General features: G+C 39.7%; 1 protein-coding gene across 13 annotated transcripts in view; it reads right to left on the bottom strand.

Annotated features, from left to right (window-relative positions):
- CASK (calcium/calmodulin dependent serine protein kinase) overlaps positions 1-25,898 on the bottom strand; it is a 350,383-nt gene that overhangs the window by 20,813 nt on the left and 303,672 nt on the right. For 6 of the 13 annotated variants that reach the window (XM_044235607.1, XM_044235608.1, XM_044235610.1 and 3 more), the window contains 7 exons: positions 21,552-21,630; positions 14,965-15,050; positions 13,835-13,903; positions 11,038-11,106; positions 9,589-9,624; positions 7,864-8,060; positions 795-910 (listed from right to left, as the gene is read on the bottom strand). In XM_044235607.1, the coding sequence (XP_044091542.1) occupies positions 795-910; positions 7,864-8,060; positions 9,589-9,624; positions 11,038-11,106; positions 13,835-13,903; positions 14,965-15,050; positions 21,552-21,630 (652 nt within the window). The remainder of the gene's footprint in view (positions 1-794; positions 911-7,863; positions 8,061-9,588; positions 9,625-11,037; positions 11,107-13,834; positions 13,904-14,964; positions 15,051-21,551; positions 21,631-25,898) is intronic. The other 7 variants (XM_044235615.1, XM_044235616.1, XM_044235617.1 and 4 more) reach the window with 3 other exon arrangements.

Genomic DNA, 25,898 nt, shown 5'->3' with positions numbered 1-25,898 from the left:
TTATAAAAAGGGGTCCTACTGAGAAGTTACTGAAAAGAAGTCATTCCCAGCCTCTGTATCAGCATGCACTTCCTTTAGCTTAACTTACATCCTGTGAGTCTTCTGGGAATTCTACGACAAGGACGGACCATGCTTTTCTGGCATTACAAGCGAATATTTTGACTCGGGTTGAACGCAAGTTTTCATATAGACAAACAGCGTGAAGGGAAGGCCGAGATCGTGCTCTTGGTCTTTTCGGAGCCAGGAAATAACTGGCGGGGTAGGGGGAAGACAACTAGTCACAGGAACCGACCAACTGCCCTTAGTATCCAATGGCATCTGTGTTCCTTCGGCCCAATCGCCGGGCCCTTTGCGGCACGGCTCTGTGAAGAGCGTCCCTCTGCCCTTAGCAATGTGCCACGGGGCCGTGTCCAAGGGCTAGAGAGGAGGCAGGAGGGAGGGATATTAGCTCAAGATCACTCTCAGCAAGGAGGCAAGGGTCCTGGTGACTCCGCAAACCCTCAAGCTCTCATTTCTCAGGGGAGGACTGAACGTACTGGGTCCTTTTAGTTCCGGAGAAGACAGTGCTATTTCCAAATAGCACTGTCTTCCTATGAAGCAGAGCTCTGTCAAAGAGCTGGCAAATGACGGACATCAGAGTCGCAGGTAAGGGTTTCATGCAGTTTGGCAGGCTGATGAGGACCTCGTTGGGTGGGAGTTTTGGTGAGGACTCAGAAGACCGAACTGAGATGTGAGCTCTACCTCTGTCTTTGCCAGGTTCACTCGGCCTCAGCCACACTCGTATGTTTCCCTACCTGCATTGTGCTTTGCCAAGTATTTATCTTTGTACTGCTTCTTCTTCTTGCCGAACCAAGTACAGCTGGCCTGCTGCTCCTGTTTGGTTTTCTCCATGGCGATGCAAGCGACTCGCCTAGCAGAGAAAGGGGGAGAGAGAGAGAGAGAGAGAGAGAGAGAGAGAATATGAATCTCCTGTTAAGTTGTATACTGACAAAAATCATTCATTTGAAGACTTGCTAGAAGCCTGCATGAACATACTCCTCACAGATCTTTCAAGATAAAGCTTGCTCTTTGGTTTTCACAACAGTTTCCTGGAAATGTTTTAAAAACACAGGCTTATAATAAAATGACATCGCATTCCCGGGGCACCTGCTAACTGATAACACAGCCAGCAACCTAAACTCATGGCTGTGGCACGAGGTGGAAAGAGTGTGGGATTTTGAGCCCAGACAGTCTGGTTAGACTCTCGGCTCTATCACACATGACCATGGGCCAATTTAGTGTTAGGTGCTTTCCTAGGAAACATACATGTATTAACTCTTTGATCTTTTTAACAACACCTGAAATCGTGTCACCACTTTATAAATGGGTCAAAGGACTGAAAGGTTCAGTAATTTGCTCCAAATCACACAGCTCAGGTGGGACAGTGAGGTCGGTCTGACAATAGAGCCCACGCACTTGGCCAGGACATTTTGTTGCCAAGTTTTCATAGCCTCTTGGATGGCTGTCACAAAGGATTAGAACAAAAAAATGTAAATAATGTCCCCAGCACAGTGGTAGGCAAGGCAGATGATTAATAAACATTCCTGAAACTACATGGCAATTCTAGTCTAGGGAAAAACACAAATTAAATCCACAGAATTATAATCAGAGAATTTTAATTTTCTCCTATGTGATTATAGTATTCAGCAAAAATGTTATTATAAAGTTCCTCCCCTTAGGTTTAATCTAAGAAAATATTTGTCTTCTGGGATATTGCCACAGGTGGTTTTTGCTTAATGATCTTGCTTGTGGGCCAACCAGGGTTCCCTGAGTGAGCCACATACAAGGAAAATCCAAAATCAACATCAGAATGACAAGCGATTTTCAATGAGGTTGTACAGATTTACACCCCGACCAGCGGTGCGTGAGAGTACCTGCTGTTCCACTTCTTTGTCAACTCTTGGTAGTATCAGTCTTTAATTTTAGCCACCACAGTGGGCAAGTAATGGAATCAGGCTGTGCTTTGAGTTTGCATTTCACGGATTATTAATGAGATTAAGAACCTTTTCACAGGTTTATTGGATTTCTTCTTCTGTACAGTGTTTAAGTCTTTTGGCCATTTTCCTTCTCTAGTTATCTTTTTCTCATTGATTTGTTGGAATTCTCTGTGTGGTCTGGATATTATACCCCTGGGGGTTATACATGTGGCAAATGCCTTCTTCCATTTTGTGGTTTGCCTGTTTACTCTTCCTGTGGTATCTTTTGATGAATATAACTTAGTTTAAGTCAAATTTAGCCATCTTTCCCTTTTTTTTTTTTTTGGCATGTTAAGAAATCCTTCCTTGTTCCTGAAGACATTCTTCAATTATTACTTTCTCAAGGGTTTATAGTTTGGGCTTTCATATTTTGGCCTTTAATACACTAGAACTGATTTTTGTATATGGTGTGAAATTAGGGGTCCAATTTCTTTCTTGTCTTTTTCCCAAATGAATACTCAATTGTTCCAGCATGACTTATGGAAAAGACTATCCATTCCTCACTGGTGATTATTTATGTATGGGAGTGTTTTGGGATTCTCTTCAGTTGGTTTATTTGAACATCTCTATGCCCATATCTTATTATCTTAATGACTATAGCTTTATGGTATTAGTATCTGGTGGAGCAACGCCTCCCTCCTTATTCTTCTAGAAGAACATCTTGGCTATTCCTGATTCTGTGCATTTCCATGAAAACTTTAAAATTAGCTTGTCAATTTCAAAAACAATCAAGATTGCACGGAATCTATGAATCAATCTGGGAGGGAGACATCTTTATAACACTGAGTCTTCCAGTCCATGAATACAGTATATCTCCGTTTCTTTATGTATTCTTTTTTTTTTTTTAAAGATTTTATTTATTTATTTGACACAGAGAGATTACAAGTAGGCAGAGAGGCAGGCAGAGAGAGAGAGGAGGAAGCAGGCTCCCTGCTGCGCAGAGAGCCCGATGCGGGACTCGATCCCAGGACCCTGAGATCATGACCTGAGCCGAAGGCAGCGGCTTAACCCACTGAGCCACCCAGGCGCCCTCTTTATGTATTCTTTAATGTCACAATAAATATTAACATTCTCCTTTGTCTTGAACATCTTTGTTAGATTTGCTCCTAGCTTGTTGATTAAAAAAAGAGGTTATACAAATGGTGTTTAATAAATTTTTTGTAATTTAAAAAATATTCAAACAGAGACAAGAGTAGAAAGTAATGAACCTCAAATACCTACAACCCAGCTTGAACATTTACTAACTCCTGGCTTGTACTATTTACAACTTATCCACCCTAGATTATTCTGAAACAAATCCAAGTTTATATCATTCCCTCCTTAAATATTCTTAAGTTTCTCTTAAATCTATAGGTTCCCTCTCTCCTTTTCCTTCTCATAATTTATTTACTGTAAAAACGGGTTGGTTGTCCTATAGTTTCCAATTCTGGATTTTTCTGATTTCATCCTTGTGATGTCTTTAGTAAGACCCCATCTTTTACATTTCCTCCAAATAGGTAGTTAGATCTAGAGGTCTCGTCAAATTTAACTTTTTTTTTTTCAAGATACTTTATAGTATTAAGGTAATACAGGTGGTGTTATGTATGGTATGTAAAAAAATTTCTATTTTCTCAGGGCACCTGGGTTACTTGGTAGGTTGAATGTCTGAATCACGATTTCTGCTCAGGTCATGATCTTGGGGTCCTGGGATTGAGCCCCAGGCTCCCTGCTTCTCCCTCTCCCCTTGCTTGTGCATGCAAGTGCTTTCTCTCTTAAATGAATAAATAAATCTTAAAATTTTTTTTATTTTCTCTTTTCTTGCTGGTAAATAGAAATTGATTTTTGTATATTGATTTTATATCAACCATCTTGCTGAACTTTCATATTAATTCTAATGGTTTATCTATAGGTTCCTTTGAATTTCTACACACAGAAATGTATCACCAGCAGTATTTTTTTCCTTTCCAGTAGTGTTTGCTGTAGGTTTATTGTAGATGCTCTCAATTAGATTAAGGAAGTCCCTTCATTTGTAAGGGTTTTAATCATGAGTGGATTTTCAATTCTACCAAGCGCTTTCCCGGCATCTACAGATAGAACCATGTGGATTTTCTTTAGTCCGTTAATGCAGTGGATTGGCTTGATTGGTTTTCAAATGTTGAACCAGCTGAACATTCCCAGTACAGACTCCACTGGGTTAAGATGTATTATCCTTGTTATATATTGCTGGATTCAGTTTGCTAATATTTTGCTGAGGACTTCTACATCTGTGTTCACGAGGAAGCCTCATCTGTAGTTTTCTTGAATTGCCTTTTGTGAATTTTGGTATCAGGGTAATGCTGGTATCACGAAATGAGTTGAGAATGGTTCTTTCTCCTCCAAGTCTCTTATTTTCTCTTGTTCATTGAGGGGTTTTTTTGTATTCTTTTATTTTTTGGTTAGGAGGAGAACATTTATTGGGAAATACTGTGAACGCTCAGCAACAGCATCACAGTCAGTCTCCGCATATTACCTAAGTGGCACACAGAGGAGACTGATGAAGCCTTCGCTTTGGGGCTTCTTCCAGCACAAGCCAATCTGTGCTGTAGCCATAACTACGGCTTCTGTGAGGCACAGGATCTTTGGAAGCATAAACAAAACTGAGGGCTTTTTGACAGGTTAAAAGAGACAAAATCCTGACTCCGTAAAGCTCATTGTACAGTCTACAGACTATCTTACAACCCATGTTTTTAAGCTTAAGTAATACAAGTAAAAAGTTCCCAGTAAAAATCTGTGGTGTGGCTATATGGGATGCAGTGACAGAGAACGAAACTGGTCTTCACCAGCCACTCAGGAAATGACTGCTATTTCTTTTAGCTCTGTAAGTGCAGGAAAACTGTGGTAGGATTTAGGTCAACCTGGAGGGAAATTTCAAACACATACTTACCATTGTTATTGCTCACTTGGACGAGGGTCTGGTAGACAAGGGGAGGGATGACACATTCAGGGACTCAAAATATATCAAAGGACTTAACTGGTGTGCCTCATCAAGCACGATGAAATTTAACAAGCATAAAGAAGGCATCTGGGTCCACAAATGATTGGTTTCTCATTGATGGGATGTGAAAAATGTCACTTGGTAGGAACACCCATGAACCAAGATTCTGGGTCTGGCTGACAGTATTGTTTCAAGTCTTCCTCTCAAGGTACATGGTGCCCAGTGGGGCCCTTCCTCATCAGCCCAGCTAGAATCCCTTTCTCCCTCTTCAGTTTTTGTACCTTTACTGAACTTGTTTTTTTCATAAGCTGAACATGTTTGAAGTGTACAGTTTGGTCACTTCTACTGTTCGTGTACATTCTTCCCTCTCTCCTCTGGATCCCCAGGCCAACCGATGTCAGTATAGTTTTCTGGAATTTCATATAAATAGAATCATGCAGTATATTTTCTCTCTCTCTCTTCTGCCTGGAAACTCAGCAGAATGATTTTGAGTCCTATCCATATTGTGGGTGTCAGAAGTTCACTCCATCATTTGTTCATCTGTTTACCTGTTGGTGAAAACTTTGGAAAAATTTTAGCCTTTCTAAAAGGTGTGTCGCCACTGAGGTTTGGTTACTACGTGTTTTGTCCTTGGCAGTTCCTTCTGGTTCTTCTTCAAATCTGCCATGCCGTTAAGAGTTTCCCTGTTCTCTAAAGATATTTTTCAAGATTATTGATTTTAAAATATAGGCACAGTTGTTTAAAAACCCTGCCTCCTGATTCTCCTGCATCACGTGGACTGGCTTTGTTTCCGCTGCCTGTCATTTCAGCAGGGCCTCTGTTGGGTCTGGTAGGCAGGTCCTAATTGTTTTCTTCTGCGACTGTGGGTTTTTTTTTTTTTTTTCTGACTTGTTGGTCACTGCACTAGTAAAAGTTTATGTTGGGGGTGGTGGTGGTGAGGAAGGGCTCTAGGATGAGGCCTCTAGGATGAGGATGTTCTCCACCAGAGACTTTCTTTTTGTCCGTAACAGATATAGGGAACTACTTTTAGTAAAAAAAGAGGCCTCAAATTGAGTGTAAGGTTGGAAACCCCCGGCCGTCCCCGGCGATGTCTGTCTGGGCACAGAGCTATTCAAGGCGGACTAGCGGCCACGATTTTTTCAGGGAACCTTTGTTTTCCTATTATTTGTATCTTCGGCTTTGCTCAGTGACAAGGCAGCCTTCTCTCCAGTCCCCAGATGTTGGAGGGCAGCAAGGGCACACTTCTCTACTTGCTTTTAACCTGAGGGCAGAGCCTCTGAGGGCCGAGCCTCTGAGGGCCTGACAATGGGGGAGCAGGTCTCCTAACAGAACCCCTGCTTGTACAGGCATTAGGTCTTAACCTTGGTTCTCTGGCAGAAAAGTTTTCAGTAACAGACGTTTCTTCTTGGCAATATGGGCCAATTCACTGCTCTATTTTCTATCACTGTGATTAATGGCTTTCATATAAAAACTCGTCACTGAGTTGCCCGATGCCTTTTTGGCTACTTAATGCTTTTAAGGTAATTTTCAAAAACATACTTTCTGCAACACTTTTCTCTCTCTCTCTCTTTCTTTCTTTTTCAGCAGGAGGATTGATTCAGATAACCTAGTCCTCATGATAGGAGATAGGGAGCAAATCTGCTTTTCCACTGCCATTTCTCAGCATTCTTCCAGAGGAGTCGGGTGTTCTAGGTGTCCGTGAAACAGGATTTCTACACATGATCTGACTAGGGAGAAGAGGTCTGGAATCCACATAATTCTTTTTAAAAAAATGTTCATATGGCAGGAGGCTAGACCACATTTTGTAAGACGTAAATGTCACTAATGACATAATAACATCATCATGAAGGTGACTCAGAAATCACTTCCGTCCTGCCAAAGCTTGGACTGTCCCTTGAAGATGGGGCCATGAGTTGGAAGACTGTCTGCCGCTTCCTCTGGAGGCGCCTGCGAGTCCCCGTGGAAAACGATGGCACCTGAAATTCTTATCCACTCCAACATCTAAACGTAAGAATATTTCTGGAAACATGGGATAGTGATGGAGGCAATCACGCAAAGGAAATTAACTGAGAAATCTCTTTAGTGAGAAAATAGTTCTCAGTGTCTGTGGACTCGGGTACCTCTGGGGTCTTTTAGCTAGCTTCCAGGATTTGGGGACCAACTGCCCCAATGCCTAATGCTGGCTATTTTTGATCACGTGAAACAAAACTCAGATAGAAAGTCATCTCTTTGCTAGATTTCTCATCTATCGCTAAAGTACTGACGGAGGCAAAATCACCAGCATCTTTCAAAACACAGCTTAAGTAAGCGAACAGTAACAGTGGCAGAAATAGATTTTACTAAAATACATAGTAATTTGGGACTCCTTTCCTCTCAGTTAAAAGTGGCATTGAAGGGGCGCCTGGGAGGCTCAGTGGGTTAAGCCTCTGCCTTCAGCTCAGGTTATGATCCCAGGGTCCTGGATCGAGTCCCGCACTGGGCTCCCTGCTCAGTGGGAAGTCTGCTTCTCCCTCTCCCTCTGCAGCTCTCCCCTGCTTGTGCTCTCTCTCTCTCACTCTGTCTCAAATAAAATCTTTAAAACAAAACAAATTGCAGTTCTAAAAGGACTTAAGCAGCATGTGGGAATGGGGGGGGGGCTCTGCTAAGGGGCCAGGAGGGGACTGCGTCCTGCGACCCAAGGCTAGCCACTCAGCCTCCCTCTAGACTTTCCTCTCCTTTTATGTAAAACCAAGACCTGACTCCAAGCAGGAATTTGCTAGATGCTGAGGATTTAGAGCTCTTGGATGACCAATCTGAACTTTGTTTGGCTAGCGGAACAAGCAGGTTTTACACCATAGAACGGATGGCTGGGGCTTTGTTCTTATTGTAAAACAAAACAGAACAACAAAAACATACCATTCCTGAAGTTCAGGAGAAGGAATGAGACCTGCGGTTCCATTTTTGGAGTTTTCCAGTTTACCCTGCCACCAGTTGTGATCGTCCTTACTAATAATCTGGATAATGTCACCAACTCTGAATCGAATGCCAGCTTCTTTGCAGGGGATGAGGTCATCCTTTGCTGGATCGTATTCAAATTGTGCTCTTACATAGATCTATAAAACAGGAGTTTGTGAGAAGGGCTGCCACGGCGATGTGAAAGGAAACAGCTCTAACATAATAACCACACACTAACACTTACAATACGAACAAGACACTAGATGGTGAAGCCAAATGAGGCATGGAGATAGGACACCGAACTGCTACCACTACAAACGAATGGGCGGCCTCTGGTGTGTACAGGTTCAAGCCTCTGCTGTTCTTAATTGTTTAGTAAAGATCAAGACTTAGCTTCTGCTTTTACTGTAACAGACTAGGTCTCTAATTATAGAGAGGTATGCTTTCCATTTTTAAATCTGCATGTATTTAGCTGATGTTATGGGCACGTTATCTGTCACGATCACGTGGCAGCCTTTACACCAGATACACAGACATTCAGGGCAGGTTTTAACCTCAAAGCAGCACGTGACACAAAAGCAGCAAGCACTGTGTGTTGGTATCTTGCTGTAAACTGCCTACAGGACAGCCGGCGGTGTGGCTACACGCCGCTGATAAACTGAAATGTAAAGTGCTTTTAAAGCATTTAAAAAATTAATCATGTTACTGAGCTTTCAAGAAAGATTTCGGCTTTGTATCTGTATTTTCCTCTTCTTAGAGAAGAAAAATGACAAGGGGTTATCATACAGCAGCATTGTACGAACCACTGTATTTCTAAATGCTTTAAATAAGGTGATGGATATCTAATGTTGCATCACTTATGTGGTCTTAAGAACAAACTATGGGGGAGTTCTGTCAGGTGCCAATTTACGTACACTTGAACTTGGATGCCAAATTCCAAGAAAATTCCCCATAAAATTCTACCTCTTGAAATTAAATTTGAGTATTAATGTTTCGGTCACTGTAAAACCAACCTGAAGGCTTTGGAACTACTGTGTGATTATTCTGTTCAAGTTTCCTTGTCAGAAATGCAGCCTGTAAAATTACTAGGTCTCTGCCTCTGCATCTGAAATGCATACTCTTAGAGTGGGTGGCACACCGGAAGCTGCCTGCTGGTGATAGGCAGCGCGTCACTTTCCCCAGGTGACCCAACAGCGGCATACTGGGATGCAAAGCCAGGATGCTGTGAGCTTTCATCGTAAATGGCTTTTAGATACCCACAAGCAAATACAAATTAAGAAAAAGCCTTAAAATTTCAGAAAATTACTGATTAAACATGGTCGTCAGCACATACGCTTTAGTCATTCTTAGAATTCTAGGAGTTTTGTGACCCTTAACAATTTTTTTCCCAACTCCAGAGGCAGGACTGTAAGACCACCCCCCCACCCCAAAAGGCTGAATTCTTAAACCATTAACACAAGGTTATCAGGTTGAAATTACAATAACCATCACAGCTACAAAGATATGAGGAAAAAAATCCTTATAGAAAATTAGTCATGTGTAATGTGTTAAAATGAAATGGTACAAGCTCTCAATGCTTAAATGTTATGGTCCAAAATGCAGACATTATGGGATGGAAAGGGTTAATAAAGGATTGGCTATTCGCAGCTCAGTTTAGAGAAGTTTCTATAGAGGATATCTATTCACCTGTCGTCCTTTTGGTTGGGTAGTTGATGGCAAGTCCTGTAGAATAAAGCCAACCCAGGAGAAAAATTTTCATTTACTTTTCAAGAGTACAAGGTAATTTGTGTGTTCTGTTACAATATGGTTAAAAAATGAGCTAGATTTCAGTTGTAAAGAGATCACAAACATTATTCCATTTCTCAGAAATGTTGAGTTATCGAAAAAAAATCAAACCCAGGCCACTTAGCAGCAAGCTGAGGAAAGCAGGTAAGTTTAAGCAAGAGAGAAAATGTGTTCTTAAGAAACAACTCAGCATCTTCAACACAAAAGCCACTGTGAGTGAAACAGCCCTATTAAAAACAAAAAGAAAACCCCAAACATAAAAGAGCCGTTGCCCTTTTCAACTTAGTCACTGCAATTATTTAGGTTTTGAGGAATTCCATGGCTATATGGATTTTGACCATCTTAAAGTATTACATGTTTAAACTATTAGAACGAATTCCATTGGTAGCCTATTCAGAAGTTAAAAACAAAGGTTGTTAGGAATTTTCTCCTATAATTTCTCTTACTGATCTCATTCTGTTCGAGATGATCTGTAAATTACTGACAATTTTATCGACTGAAGACAGTTGATGTGTTTTTAAAGGGCACGTGGACAGCAAATGAGCGATACTGCTGTGTTTAGTAAAACTCGCGGTACAGTTCAACAGCAATATCAGCAACTTAAGATTTTGTTACCCTGAAAGATCAGACGCTTGCACCTTAAGTGCTTCCGTTTAGGTAAATGAAAAACAATTCTTTTCATATTCCAAAATGAATAGTTCTGAAAAAAAATAGTCAAATTCCAAGTTCAAGTCAAAATATCAAGTACTTTGTGTTAAAGATGTGATAACAGCGTGGCTTAAGTGCAGTTGGAAGCCAGTTCCTTTTGCTTTTCATATCCAGGCAAGGCTTATAATTCACAAAAATATGTGCACGGACCACAATAACAGAGGGCACACCAATTCGTAACGTAGATAGCGGAAACTAAAACAGGTTGCTGATATCACTCAGAATAGACAACTACAAAGCCCGAGAATACCCAGATGCCTACTCTGCAAAATCCTTAAGTTTCTTCATCTTTCTCCAATTAAAAAAAATTTAGAAATTTCAATAAATTGCCATTTAGGATATTCTTTGGGTAAGTAAGTCTGAGCAAAGTCAGAGAGGCGCCCGTGGGGTGACCCAGAAATATTTTGAGCATGACCAAAGCGATCTTGAACTCCAGTTCTTCCAATTTAACTAATTAAAGGGATTTTTCACGAGAAGAAAATGTTGAAAAGATTTTCCAGGAGTAAACTGCATTGTAGCTGTAGTAGCCTTGTATATCGGCAGAAGACAATATTTTCCACTGAACACATGTAACTATAACACTCATGGCAGGTGGCACCAACAGAATTGTCACACTTTGCTGTGTGGAGCTAGAGTTCTTACCGAAACAGAATTGTTAGTGCTGCTATGACCATTAGCTGGGGACTGCCTGGAAGTGGAGGGGGAATCTCTCTGAAATAAGACACAAGGTTCATTAACACAGAACACTGGCACAGACACAGAGATATTCACATTCACAGTTACAACCACAATCGGACAGCCGTTTCCTCTGAGGTTTTTTCTTTTCTTTTCTTTTCTTTTTTTTTAGCTGTAAAGGTGCTATACTGACTTACGTGCATGATTTCACAGAAGTATGAAAAAGTTTTTGCAGTTGGAAGATTCACATATTGTATGCGATGACTGTGTCATTCGTTAATAATTTCTCTCCTGTCTCCAATACTCTAGAACCTTGGCTGACTTTAAGTGAGACCCGGAAAAGGGAATTGATATTAAAATCCAATAAAAATCCTTTTGGACTGTAAAATGAAATATTACTGTACACTTATTGTGCTGAAGATCTCAACTGCCTAATTTTTTATTCAAAATTAGGTTGAAAAGTACTTAATAGTTTTTAGGTACCTCAGTGTCAAAAATTACTGAATGACTCATTTGAAGTAAAACAAATCTAACTCCTCCCCCCCCCCAAAAAAAAAAACTTCTCATGTTGTAATCACCTTGGAGTCTTTCCAGGACAAATATTACTAATGAGGGTAAAAGATAGACATCCACAAGAGAAGAAACCTGTATTCTTTAGATCATTTTAGGAGACTGATTATAACAATAACCTTGAGCCTCTAAAAATATTACACTTCTGGCAAAAGTCCGAGCAGGCACAGCCACTCTCCCTAGATCTGTCATCCTCAGTCACAGTCCTTCTCTGGGCTCCATTCCCTTATTGTCCAAATCAGCTTTAATGACAAGCATAAAGAGAGGAAGAAAATATGCACTGTAGCATTTCTGCTTTAGTGGAGTTCTCTGAAACCTTTGAGATATACATGTCTGCTCAAAAGACATTTGTTTTTTCTAGCAGATATACAGAAAACTTCTGGAGCTTGTTAGCTTTTGGAGTAATGGGCTCCCTTAGACGAGCATTCTCGAATGCTCAAGAGCAGATTGGTTTCTAGGTGCCACCCCCAGAGAAGCAAGTCAGCGGGACCAGTGTGAGGGCAGGTCTCCCCTCTTTTGCCCGGGGAATACTGATGCGGGTGGCCAGAGAGCCCTTCTTTAAGAAGTACTGCCCTAGCTGGGAAGAGTCCAACCACAGGCTTGAATCCTGCCAGGGCACCAGAGTGTCAAACAGGCTGGGGGTAGGGCTAGGAGGAGAGTATCATTTTTCCTACTATTCAGAAGTAAAGAAGGTAAGGGGGGACTCTTCTGACTCAAGTGTAGAATTTGTATGTGTAGTATTGGTCCTACCCTAAAACTAGTTCCACCACTTAAAAAACACAGGAGAAACTTGTATCTTAATAACTAACAATATCCCTTAGTTAGCTAAGAAAACACAAGTCAATCGTATTCATTAAATGTCTTCAATGCTGACAGATGGTATGAGGACCACCTACGATGTCAGAATATTGGAATGCTTCACATGAGAGGTGTGTGTGACATTCTCTCTTCCCTGGAAGGTTTGTGTTCTAGGTTACAAATTACAAAACTATGAATCCTGGAGCAGAAGTAGCTCTCTGTTTTCTTTTGAAATATAGTATTCACTGAAGTTCCATAAAAAGCCACCAAGAGGAGCTCAAAACCTGATAGAACAGAAATCCCAACTGTCACAATGCACTAAAAAATATCCTTGACCAAACTACAAATTCTTAGACATATCTTTGATAGGTTCGGAAAGCAAAGCCTCTGACTTTGCTTATGAGATCGAAGTCTTACTAGGGTCTGGAAGAGGCACTGCAATTTCTCCCTCAACTTCTGGGTACGAATTCAATTTTCTAGATGAGTTCCAATAAGTTACTTGTCAGTCTTGAAAATCATCTGTAGGAAATATGTTCTTCCCACCGAAGTACACAGACTCGGGAGATGCAATGAAAAGGATCAGCTTCAAATAATTATGCTCGAGCTGAGTGTGCAATGGCTGAAGGGTGACAGACCCTTCATGCCAGCTATGTATTTCCAAATACAAAAAGAATAGATTTTGGAATCTCATTTCATGACCGACACGAAACTGGATAATATAGGTCGGAGAGCTACAATTTCTATATGATACACCTACCGCGAGAAAGGAACCTTGGGGTCGTATTATCCTAGAAAACTTACTTGCTTATGAATCACAAAGTGTTCCAAATTGAAACGATTTCACAGAAGGTCACAAAAGCCTCTACTCCTCTCGGAAAGTCAGTTATCAACTCCTCATGGACTTAACATCTGTCCAGGGACTTGTCACAGTTTTTTTTTTTTTTTTTTAAAACACCTCGATCTTAACAGAAATAGATCACTTCTCAAATTCTTGGAAAGAAGAACTATCTGTGTGATTTCTTAATAAGGGAAGTGAATGTACTTCCTGGAAATATTATTGCAATTATCTTTCTTTTTTTCCTCAGAGACTCCATTTGTTATTAAGCCTTCTGTCATTACTTGGAGCTCCTCGAGATTTGGCTGCCCTTCCAGCCTGCAAACAGTTAAAGTGCTGAGGAGTTCCCCATAGAAGCAGGGCCGAGTAGGTGAATGGAACCTACTCTGTTCCGTTATCTTTGTTGTAAAATTGGTGTGCAGTGATCAACAGCACAGGCAGAAACAATTTCCCAGAAAGCCAAAACATTCAGCCATCAGCAGACAGTTAGTTAAGAACCCAGAGGAGACAGGGGTGGCGGGGGCGGTGGGAGGGGGCGGGGGGTCGCGCTGGAGCCATTACCTCACAGGACGATGACTGAGTGCGGTAACTTGGCACTATCTTGAAGGTGATACTCCCCCGCATTTCCCGCTGGAGGGGGAAGAAAGGAGAGCTTGCTTAACACACAAATGTTGCACACAAAGACATGTGAGAAACCACTTGAAATGGGGGGGATTAATGTAAGCCAGCTGAGCACGCAGGGGCCTTTTAAACGAAATGGAGTTAGAAGGTAGGGGCTGCTCACGGGAATAGACTTTGTTCTCGGGAGAAACCCTGTGAAGTCAAGGCTGACTGCCTTGTTCGGGCAGCAGCAGTGGAACAGACCCCCAGCGGTTCCCTTTTCATAGACACACAGAAACTTCTAAGTGCTTTTCAAAAGTAAGTATGAACTGAGCCAGACGACCAAATAAGTAATTACACAAAGACGGTATTTGGTCTGCTACATGATGATGGTGTACTCCATTGAATTTGCTTTTTCTTTCATAATGTTGGCCTTATGGTTTTTGCTATAGTGAGTTTGTGTGCTTATTTCACACTTAAGAGATATTCATAATGTGTGAGGCCACTACACTGTGGCAGGAAGATGGCTCAGGACCAGAGGTCCAAGACATCTGCCTCTGTTCAGTTCGACAGGGAACATAGGCCAGGGACTGTCATTCTACTTTTTTAATAAAAGGCCAATTGTGAACACAGATTTTGGCTACGCGTGGTCAAAAATAGCCAGGTCTACTATGTCTTTCCTTCCCTCTGTGCTGCAGAGAAATCCAATACAGCAGGCTATGACTCAGCTGAACAGAACAAGGCTTCTGACATTGCTGATGTCAGCAGAATGGAGGGTGGGGAGAAACGAGTTCACATATACGCACAATTGGAAAGGTTATCTTTACACATTTGTTCAGTAAGAAACGAGATCGAGGAGGCAAGGAGACCGTCGAAGCCCACGCTGCTTGATGGGCAAGAGGTCTCCAAGCTCTGTTGCATGTAAACATTTTCCCAGTTGTCAGTTCTTATGAATGTTGTAGAAAGTCAAGTCCAACAAGCAGTGGGACCAGAAAAATACTCTGATTACAAGAGAATACCACTTATTCATGCCTTATAAAGCAAGCTAACAAACTGAAAGTCAATCTTGGAAAAAAGACAAAGAAACTCACGAGCATTTTCTGCAGCTGTTCCACTGTTTGGTTAGCCACACTGATGCCGTTAATTTCTCGAATTTCATCACCGACGTGAAGTGTACCTAAAGAAACGATGTGGTTACAAACATGAAATGATGTATGTAACATTTATAATAATGTCCAAAGACAGCAATATAAGTAATTAAAAAATTAAGCTAACTATTGAAGGCCAATGTTTCAGAAACAGGTACAGATTTGGCTCATTTAGTAAACTCACCAAAACGGATAGATCTACTTACGGAAGACACACTTTTGAAAGATGGCTGTGGAAATCTACTTATTTCTCTGAGAGAGGCACTATGTATCATGGTTTAAAATGACAGTTTCTTGATCTAGCCTGTCTGGGGCAAATCTCAGCTACATCCCATACCAGCTTTAAGATCTTGGGTAGGATACCAAAATATTCCATATCTCAGTTTTCAATATTTACAAAATGGAGATGAAAACAGTATCTATTTCATATGATTGCCTTGAGGATTAAGTTAGTTTAATATATGTAGAAGGATCAGGAGTGTTCGTGGCATATGGTAAAGTATCACTGAAGTGTCTGTTATCATTTCCTACCATTTTCTTTTCTTTTCAAAGATTTTATTTATTTATTTGTCGGGGAGGGGGAGAGAGAGAGAGAGAGAGAGAGAGATAGATAGATAGATCACAAGTAGGCAGAGAGGCAGGCAGAGGCAGAGGGAGAAGCAGGCTCCCGCCGAAGAAGTAGCCTGATATGGGACTCAATCCCAGGATGCTGGGATCATGACCTGAGCCAAAGGCAGCCGCTTAAGCAACTGAGCCACCCAGGCGTCCCTCCTACCATTTTCATCTTCATCATCATCTACCAAATATGATGCAGAGAATTGTGATAATTCCTGTATAACACTCAACTTACATTAGACAAAACACAATACTTTTATAATAATTTGGTAGGCATTTCAGGGTCCTGTCATACTTCAATTGGAAAGAGAGCCCAAGAACCAATGCCTAAATAGGGAGTTATGTGAAATTTTACTTCCTTATTTATAAATTGTGCACATGTTTATATACTGACCTGGCATCGTTATGAAAAGCTCACAGCATCTTTTAGAGGTACATACTAAATGCACATAAAGAAGATAAGACCCCTGAGATTTGCTTCAAAATATTCCCTGGGGGTGGACAGTAGGGGAAGTACAGATGACATTGGTGTGGTTGTGATGTAACAGTGATTCTAGTGGCTTATGGATACGCAGGTGATCGCTGCACTCTTCTTTCCACTTTTTTCTACTTGAACTCACTGCACTATTCTCTCTACTTGTGTTTGAAAATTAACATAATAAAATAAAAATCTGTGGACTTTTGCTTCCTAGTGTGGCTGGTTAGTCACTAGAAGACTTTCTTACACCTGTATCCCATCTACGGCATACCTATTGAAGTGCTACTAGTCTCACAAAAGGAATACAAATTCCTTTTTTGGAGGGGGTAAATAAAGCGATAGAAGTTTATTAAGTGAAGATACAGAAAAAGCTCTCAAGAGTGAGAGGGGTCCCGATGGGGTTGCCGCTAAGGAGTACAAATTCCTAAGAGCACTGTCGACTTCCATCCCCCACCATCGGCTGCACATAAGGACCCGTGAGCTGGATCCAGAGTGGGGACGAATGAAGGGTGGAAAGAAACAGTGGAAAGGGTGGACGCCACAGCAGCAGTACCTGCTAGCCAGATTCTGAGCCCTGGGCCAACGGCAAGTGACAAAAACTGAGCCCAGGAATCTAGAGGGAGGCAAGATCCAGATTGGTGGCACTCCATGGTAGTTAGTAGAAGAGGGAACAAACAAAGTGTACCCAGTCTAGGCCCACCGGACTTCCATCAGTTAGAACAAACAATGAGCTCACAAAGGTCACCAAACATACAATAAGGCAAAGTCATCAGAAAGAGAAAAAACAGATTTAGATTGTCAAGAAGGACAGCTACTAGAATGATCAGATACAGAATATAAAATAGCCACATGTTAAATATTAGAAAAAAAAAAAAGGACCTAATTGCAAGGATGAGCACACAACACGAGATTATCAGATGTGAACAGATAGATTTGAAAATAAAACTAAGAACAAATGACTAGTACTTCTGGAAAAGAAAACTAGAACTGGTGATAGAAACCAGTGAATGGGGGTGCCTGGGTGGCTCAGTGGATTAAAGCCTCTGCCTTCGGCTCAGGTCACGATCCCAGGGTCCTGGGATGGAGCCCTGCATCAGGCTCTCTGCTCAGCAGGGAGCCTGCTTCCTCCTCTCTCTCTGCCTGCTTCTCTGCCTACTTGTGATCTCTGTCTGTCAAATAAATAAATAAAATCTTTAAAAAAATAAGTAAGTAAATAAAATATATATATAAAAAAAGAAACCAGTGAATGGAGGAGTTAAACAGGAATTCAGATATGGCTGAAGAGAATGTCAGTGAACTGGAAGATAGAACTAAATACATTACCTAGAATGCAGGACAGGGAAATGAGACAGGGAAAACAAGAGATAAGAAATAAAGAAAATAGGAAAAAAAAATTAAGAGATATGGGGGGAATGTCTAACGCACGTCTAGTGGAGTTCAAAAGGAGAGAATACGGAGAATGGAGAGGAGGCAATATTTGAAGAAATAATGGTTGTAAACTTTACTGAACTGATGAAAACATGATTATGCAGGTCCAGGAAGAATAATGCATCCTAAAGAGGATAAATAAAGAGAAAACCATGTTGGAAAGTAGTGAAACTACAGAACATCTAAAGGCAAAGATCTTTTCCCCCTCTAAAGACAAAGTTCTTAGAACACCAAGAGAGAAAGGAGAGATCACTTACAATTCAAGGACAATTGCAGTGACATCAGACTTTCCAATGTCAAACAATGGATGCCAAAATACAACAGAACGGTAACCATCAACCTAAGACTGTGCTCCCAGCAAAAGTAATCTTCAAGAATGAGGATGAAATAAAATATTTACAGGTAAATACCACCTGAGGGAGTTTATCAACAGGAGACTAGAACTAAAGGAACTTCTAAGGATGTACTTTAGGAAGAAGGAAAATGCTCCCCAAAGGATGGTCTGTAATTTGAGAAGGAATGGTAAGTTTATATCTGAAACTAATATACCAAACAGTTGTATGTTAACTATACTAGAAATTACATAAGAGAGAAGGAATGGGGAGTAAATAAAACCACAACCATTTATGTAAATCCAAACAAAAACAGTCATGTTAGTAATTGCAAATTTGTGAATTTAAAACAGGACAGAGCAAAATGCTGGGCAAAATAATATGTAAGTCAAAAGTGTGATCAGATTTAGTGTTCCTATGTCTTTGGGAGTGGGGTTAAGATACTATTTTCCAAAAAAAAAAAGATACTATTTTCCTCTAGTAAACACAATGTTAATTACACATGATAAAAATTCAAGGTAACCACCTAAAAGATCTAAGTAGAGTGCTGAAATTCTAAACTCCCAGAGGGAAAAAATAGAACAAAAAAATGAATAAGAAAATCCATTAAAAATGGGAAATAAAAAAGATGACAGACTCATCATAATAAATATATAAATATAAATATTAATGGACTAACCTTGCCCATTAAAAGATAGTGATCATCAGAGTGCATTAAAAAATGTAATTTTCCAATTTACTCAAGATATAGAAAGCCTGAATAACCTTATGAATGTTAAAGAAACTGAAGCAGTTTAAAAAAAAGAGAGTCTTTCCTGGGGTGCCTGGCTGGCTCAGTTGGTAGAGCATACAACTTTTGATCTCAGGATCATGAGTTCAAGCCCCACATTGGGTGTAGAGCTTCCTTAAAAAAAAGTATTTTCTAAAAAAAACAAAATGAAAACCAAAACATCAGGCCTCGATAGTTTTATAGGCAAGTTCTACCAAACTTTAAAGGTACAAGTCATTCCAATATTCTACAAAGTCTTTCAGAGAACTCATGAAGGGAGATGGCTCTCCACATGATTTTATGAGGCAATGTAACTTTGAAACTAAAACCCCACAGAGCAAGATAAGAAAGGAAAATTAACTACCAGCCAGTCTCACTCATAATTACAAATACCAAAACTCTAAACAAAACATCAGCACACAGAATCTAGCATACATAAAAAAAAAAAAACAACCCCACACACAATGAATAAGCTAGGTTTATCTGAGAGATGCAGAAGAGGTTTATCGTTAGGAAATCTTTCAAAGTCATTCACTATGTTAATAGATAAAAGGAAAAAAACCTCCAAATGATCATCTCAGCAGATGAAGAGCATCTGATAAGATTCACAACTCATTATCATTAGCCCTCAGGGAGATTCAAATTAAAACCACATTGAGATATCACCTTACACCAGTTAGAATGGTCAAAATTAACAAAACAGGAAACAACATGTGTTGGAGAGGTTGTGGAGAAAAGGGGAACCCTCTTACACTGTTGGTGGGAATGCAAGTTGGTGCAGCCTCTTTGGAGAACTGTGTGGAGATTCCTCAAAAAATTAAAAATAGAGCTTCCCTATGACCCTGCAATTGCACTCCTGGGTATTTACCCCAAGGATACAGATGTAGTGAAAAGAAAGGGCCATCTGTACCCAATGTTTATAGCAGCAATGGCCACGGTCGCCGAACTATGGAAAGAACCAAGATGCCCTTCAACGGACGAATGGATAAGGAAGATGTGGTCCATATACACTATGGAGTATTATGCCTCCATCAGAAAGGATGAATACCCAACTTTTGTAGCAACATGGACGGGACTGGAAGAGATTATGCTGAGTGAAATAAGTCAAGCAGAGAGAGTCAATTATCATATGGTTTCACTTATTTGTGGAGCATAACAAATATCATGGAGGACAAGGGGTGTTAGAGAGGAGAAGGGAGTTGGGGGAAATTGGAAGGGGAGGTGAATCACGAGAGACTATGGACTCTGAAAAACAAACTGAGGGGTTTGAAGTGGCAGGGGGGTGGGAGGTTGGGGTACCAGGTGGTGGGTATTATAGAGGGCACGGATTGCATGGAGCACTGGGTGTGGTGAAAAAAATAATGAATACTGTTTTTCTGAAAATAAATAAATTGAAAAAATTAAAAAATAAAATAAAATATTATAGGACCATGTCTCAAAAAAAAAAAAAGATTCACAACTCAATCATAATTAAAAGGCTCAGCAACTAAGGATAGAAGAGAACATTCTCAGCCCTAAGAGAAGGCATCTAACTAAAATTCTACAGTAAATGGTACTCTTCACAGGGAATCATGAGAAAGCTACTTTTCAAAAATAAGACTAGGAGGAGAATGTCCACGACACCACTTCAATCAGAGATGGCAGACCCCAGTCACATGGTAGTATAAGAAAAAGAGACTATAGAAACAATGATGTTGTGGCTTTAATGAATTTTTAAAAAAGATTTTATTTATTTATTTGACAGACAAGAGATCACAAGTAGGCAGAGAGGCGGGGGGTGGGGAGGAGGGTGCAGGCTCCCTGCTGAGCAGAGAGCCTGATGTGGGGCTGGATCCCAGGGCCCTGGGATCATGACCTGAGCCAAAGGCAGAGGCTTTAACCCACTGAGCCACCCAGGTACCCCTGCTTTACTGAATTTATAGCAACTCTTCAAAATTAAGAAACAGAAAATTCATCCTGGAGTCTAAAACCAATTCTCCCACATGAGTGCAGTCTATTTCCTCAGCCTCTAAAGATTCCCCTGTAGGCAGCAGCAATGCTGGACATCAGTGGTCAGGAAGACATGAAAATGCTTCCAGGGTTACTTCCTGCTCTCTGAGGTTAAGCAAAAAGTAAAGAGGTGCTAAGGACAAAAAAGAACCAAAAACAAAAAACACAACAATAAAAAACCTCTCATCTCAAAGAAAGGAAGCCTAATTTTTGGATCAGCCTGCTGATCAATGCTAGTACCTCTAACTCAGCCCTTCCAAGGGTGAGGCTACGCTTGCACGTGCAGATCTTGCCCACCTGAGAGTTACTGAAAGCTCCCTTTTCTCAAAAACTCATTCTTTCTTTACCTCAGGCCTTAGTGGGATGCTCTCTCAGAAGGACTGCAATTACTGTGGCAGGTATTAAAAACTTAATCTAGATTTGCTATCTCTTATTTTATCATTTAATTTTTATATTATTTATCAAACTCTAATTTCCTAATTTAGAAAGAGTATATCTCATTCCTGCACGAACGAGAAATTCTTCAACTGTCATTACATATCTATATCCATAAATGAATGTACATATGTATGTATGTATGTCCCAGAATAGATGCCTTCCAGATATCCAGGGGCCAGGTAGGATATTTACTTTATCCTCCATGGTCTTTTTAAAGTCAGGATCCAAACAGTAATTCAGAGATGTTCGGTAACAGAACTGTAATATACCCTTCCCCCCTTAATCACAGGCTGGAGCATGTACAGAAGAATATGAACAAATGAGACCAAGAGTGATTAAAACCAAAGATAGATAACTTAAATAGATCATTATGTGGACCACAGAGTAAACAGATTGTTTATATGGATCATAAAAAATACTTTCTCCACTAGCCTATAGGAAAAAAAAGGTAAGGAGGGAAAGAATCACATATGAAACTTACCTTGCCTGTGAATCATGCCCCCGTGCATAATTCTTGCGACAATACAATGATTGAGCTCATTCATTTTTAAAGTGATTCCCTGTAAAAAGGTAAGTAAAATAGAATTACTATTCTTTTTTATGTTTGTGATAATTGTAGATAATTTTATTTACTAAAAGTAAGGAAAACATTCAAGAAAATACAGACAATGAAGGAGGAAAACCGTCTGTTACTCCACCATGCCAGGACGAAAATGTTATTTTTGGTATTTTGATTGCTATAATAATGATACATACATTCCATACTGTGCTTTTTTTTTAAAGATTTGTTTATTTATTTTTAGAGAGAGAGAGCATGAGCAGGAGGGATAGAGGAGAGGGAGAGAGAATCCCAGGCAGACTCCACACTGAGTGCAGAGCCTGACGCAGGGCTTGATTGCATGAGATCATGACAGCTGAAATTAAGAGTCAGGCGTTCAACCCACTGAGACAACTTAGTGCCCCTTAAGGTGTACAATTTGGTAAATTTAATACTACATATGTGAAACCATTACTGTAATGAGGAGTATGACTATATCCATCACCTTGAAAAATTTCCTTGTGCCCACTGATCTACTCCCATCCCTGTACCCCCCTTCGCCTATGCTATGACCCCTCACACAGTATGCATTCCTTTTTTGTTGCCTTTTTTTTTTTTTTAACAATTCACAGTGTGAGATTTAATCACATTGTTGAATGTATCAATGGTTCACTCTTTGTCCTTGCTGAGTATTCCACTGTATGGATGTATCATTTTGTTTATCCATTCATGGACTGCATTTTCTCCCTAGCTTTGGATGGTGAGAAGTGAGCTGTATTCTTGAGTTAGTGTCCAGCTGGTCACGATGTCTTCTTCTTTTGTTAAGATATGGATTTGTTTGAGTTTTTGCATCTATATTCAGGAGGGATACCAGTCTATAGTTTTCTTTTCTTGTACAGTATTTAACTGGTTTTGCTATCAGGGTAAAAAAGGCTAGCCACCTAATAATAATAATAATAAATGCTAGCCACCTAACAACAACAACAACAATGTTGGGAAGAATTCCTTCCTTTTCAATGTTTTGGGGGAAAGTTTGTGTAGAATTATATGTTTGTAGATTTCGCCAGTAATGCCACCTTGGAGTTTTCTTTGAGGAATGTTTTTTAACTACAAATTCAATTTTTAAATAGTATAGGGCAATTCAGTGCATTTCTTAAGTGAGTTTTGGTGTGCTTCTGCCTTCCTGGGAATTTTTTCATTTCACCTAAGTCACTGAATTTCTTGGTGTAAGGTTGTTTATAAGATATTCCTTATACTTTTTTATGTCTGCAGATTCTGTAGTAGTGTCACTATTTTATGCAGGATACTAGTAATTAATGTCTTCTTTTTTCTCTGATCAATCTGGTCTTCTCAAAGAAAAATTCGTTTTATTGATTTTTCCTCTTTTCTGTTTTCTATTTCATTAATTTCCACTTTGATCTTTATTATTTCTTTTCTTTCACTCACCTTGTGTTTAATGTGCTCTTTTTTGTTCCAGTTTCCTAAGGTAGAAGCTGAGGTCATTTAAGATATTTCTTTTCTAATATAGGTGTCTAGTATTACACATTACTCCCTAAGTACTGCTTTTGCAGCATCCCAGAAATTCTGGTATATTGTTGTTTCATTTTCATTCACTTCAAAATACTTTTTAATTTCCCTTTTGATTTCTTCTTTGATCCACAGGTTATTTAGAATTGTGTTATTTAGTTTTCAAATACTTGGGGAGTTTTCTCAAGGTCTTCCTGTTATTCACTTCCAATTTAATCACAATGTGGTCTGAGAATTATACACTTTGATATTAATACAGCCACTTCAGCTTCCTTTTGTTTAATGCCAGCATAATATATCTTCTTCCATTCTTTTACTTTGAAACTATCTGTCTTTATGTATAAAGCAATTCTTGAAGGCAGTATATAATTGGGTCTGTCCCCCTCCCCCACCTGACAACCTCTGCTTCTTACTTTGGGGAATTCAGACTACTTACATTTCATAGGATTACTGACACAGTCAGGTATAAATACGTCTTCTTGCTATTCAATTTTCTTGTTCTATCTGTTCCATGTTTCCCTTTTCCTCTTTTTCTGCCTTCTTTTGGATTAGCTTATTTTTACTTTATTTTCTATTCTGTGTTGTCCGATTGGCTATAATTTGGTTTTGTTGTTTTGATGGTTGCTTCAGGGTTTATGGTATCCATCTTTAACTTATTGCAATTCGAGTGATATTATACAGTGTCACATATAGTATAAGAGACTTTTATGAGTATAGTTCCACTTCCTTTCTCCTGACCTTTGTGCTAGTTATACATTTTACTTTTACATGTAATAAGCCCCCAATAACAACATATTGTTATTTTTGCTTAAACTGCCAATTATCTTTTAAAGAGATTTAAATGATAAGGATATCCTTTAACATTTCTTTCACTGTAGGTCTACTGAATTCTTTCAGTTTTGGTATGTCTGAAAATGTTTTTGCCTTTAGTTTTTGAAACATACCTTTGCTGGGTTTTAAATTCTAAGACAAAACCTCTCAAGGTTTTGTTTTTTCTTTCAGTACTTTAAAGACACTGTTCTTCTCAATTGTATTGTTTCTGATAAGAAGTCTGATGCCATTCTTATCTTTGTTCCTCTGTATGCAACCTTTCTTTTTTTTTTTAATCTGTTTTTAAGATCTTCTATTTATCATGGTTTTTAAACCATTTGATTAAGATGTACCCTGGTATTGTTTCTTGGGTTCGAGGTTCACGGTGGTATTGTACCTACAAATTTATAGTTTTCATCAGGTTTGGAATATTTTCAAACATTATTTCTTCAAATATCCTTCTCTCTCTTCTTCACTCTCTTCTCCTTCACAGAATCCAATTAACTATATGTTACGCTGCCTGAGGTTGTCCCAGAGCTCAGTAATGCTTTTCTTTCCTTTTTTTTGAGAGAGAGAGAGAGAGAGAGAGAGAGCGAGAGAGCGAGCTCACGCACAAGCAGCAGGGAGGGGCAAAGGGAGAGAGAGAAAATCTTAAGCAGGTTTCACAACCCATGACCAGCATGGTGCCTGACTTGGGGCTTGATCTCATGACCCCGAGATCATGACCTAAGCTGAAAACAAGAGTCAAATGCTTGACCAACAAAGCCACCAAGGCCCCTGCTTTTTTCATTTTAAAAAATTCTTTTTCTGTATTTCATTTTTCATAGTTTCTATTGCTGTATCTTTGAGTTTACTAATCTTTGCTTCTCAAATGTCTGATCTGCCATTAATCCCATAATGTATTCTTCTGCTGAGTCTAATATCTTGGTCAGGTCTGTCAGTTTTGATTGATTATTCACTATGTTATAGGTCATACTATCCCCCTTCTTTACATGCCTAGTAATCTTTGATTCAAAGTTAGACATTGTGAATTTTATTTTGCTGCATGTTAGATGTTTTTTTATTCTTACAAATATTCTTAGACTTTGTTCTGGGATGTAGTTCACTTACTTGGGTCAATTAGTTTGATGCTTGGGTCTTGCTTTCAAGATTTGTTAGGCAGGTCTTGAGCAATTCTGAGCCTAGGGCTAATTATTCCTCATTACGGAGATAAGACTTTTCTGAGCACTCTATACACTGTGCCATGAATTCATTTGCCAGGCCAGCTGGTGGGTAACAGGCAGTGAGTGCTGGGTACTGGATGGTCTTTTTGGACCTTTTGGATGGTCTTTCCTTGGCTCTGGGTAGTTTCCTCTCATAAATGCACTGGTCATAACTCAAACGAATACTTCAGGGGGACCCTCTATAGATTTCTGGGGGTTCTCTTCCTGTGCAGCTCTCTTTTCTTTGGTCCTCTATCTTGTGCACGTTAGGTGCCTAGGTCACCTTGGATTCTCAGTTCTGTGTCCTCAATTTGGAACTGCCTGCTCTGCCTCAGTTCTCCCTTCCTGTGTTGTGGCCTGGAAACTCTTTAAAGTCAATAAGGTCAGGTGATCATAGGGCTAACCCTGTTTGCTTCCTATCTCTCAGGGATCATTTTCCTTTGTTGTCTGATGTCCAAAGTCTTGAAAACTGTTCTTTTATGTAATTTCATTTGTTTAAAAATGTTTTTTTGGTTATTTTGGGTGAGAGGGTAAATCTGGTCCTTGTTACTCCATCTTGGCCAGAAGTAGAAGCTCCACATATTTAATGCCAGACTACTAGTCTACAGAGATTACTTTTTATTTTCCCATTATTCTCTATTATAAGATAAACTTTCATAAGCATATTTTTTTGACTAGACCTGGCTGATCCTAAAAATCACATGGGGACCTTTTAAATAATACTATCTCTTAAACTCACTCCTTGGATTTA

This window comes from Neovison vison, chromosome X (assembly GCF_020171115.1).
Source record: "Neovison vison isolate M4711 chromosome X, ASM_NN_V1, whole genome shotgun sequence".
NCBI classification, from domain to species: Eukaryota; Metazoa; Chordata; class Mammalia; order Carnivora; family Mustelidae; genus Neogale; species Neogale vison.
The sequence above is the reverse complement of the archived record's forward strand: the minus strand, read 5'-3'. Positions and strand labels throughout refer to the sequence as shown.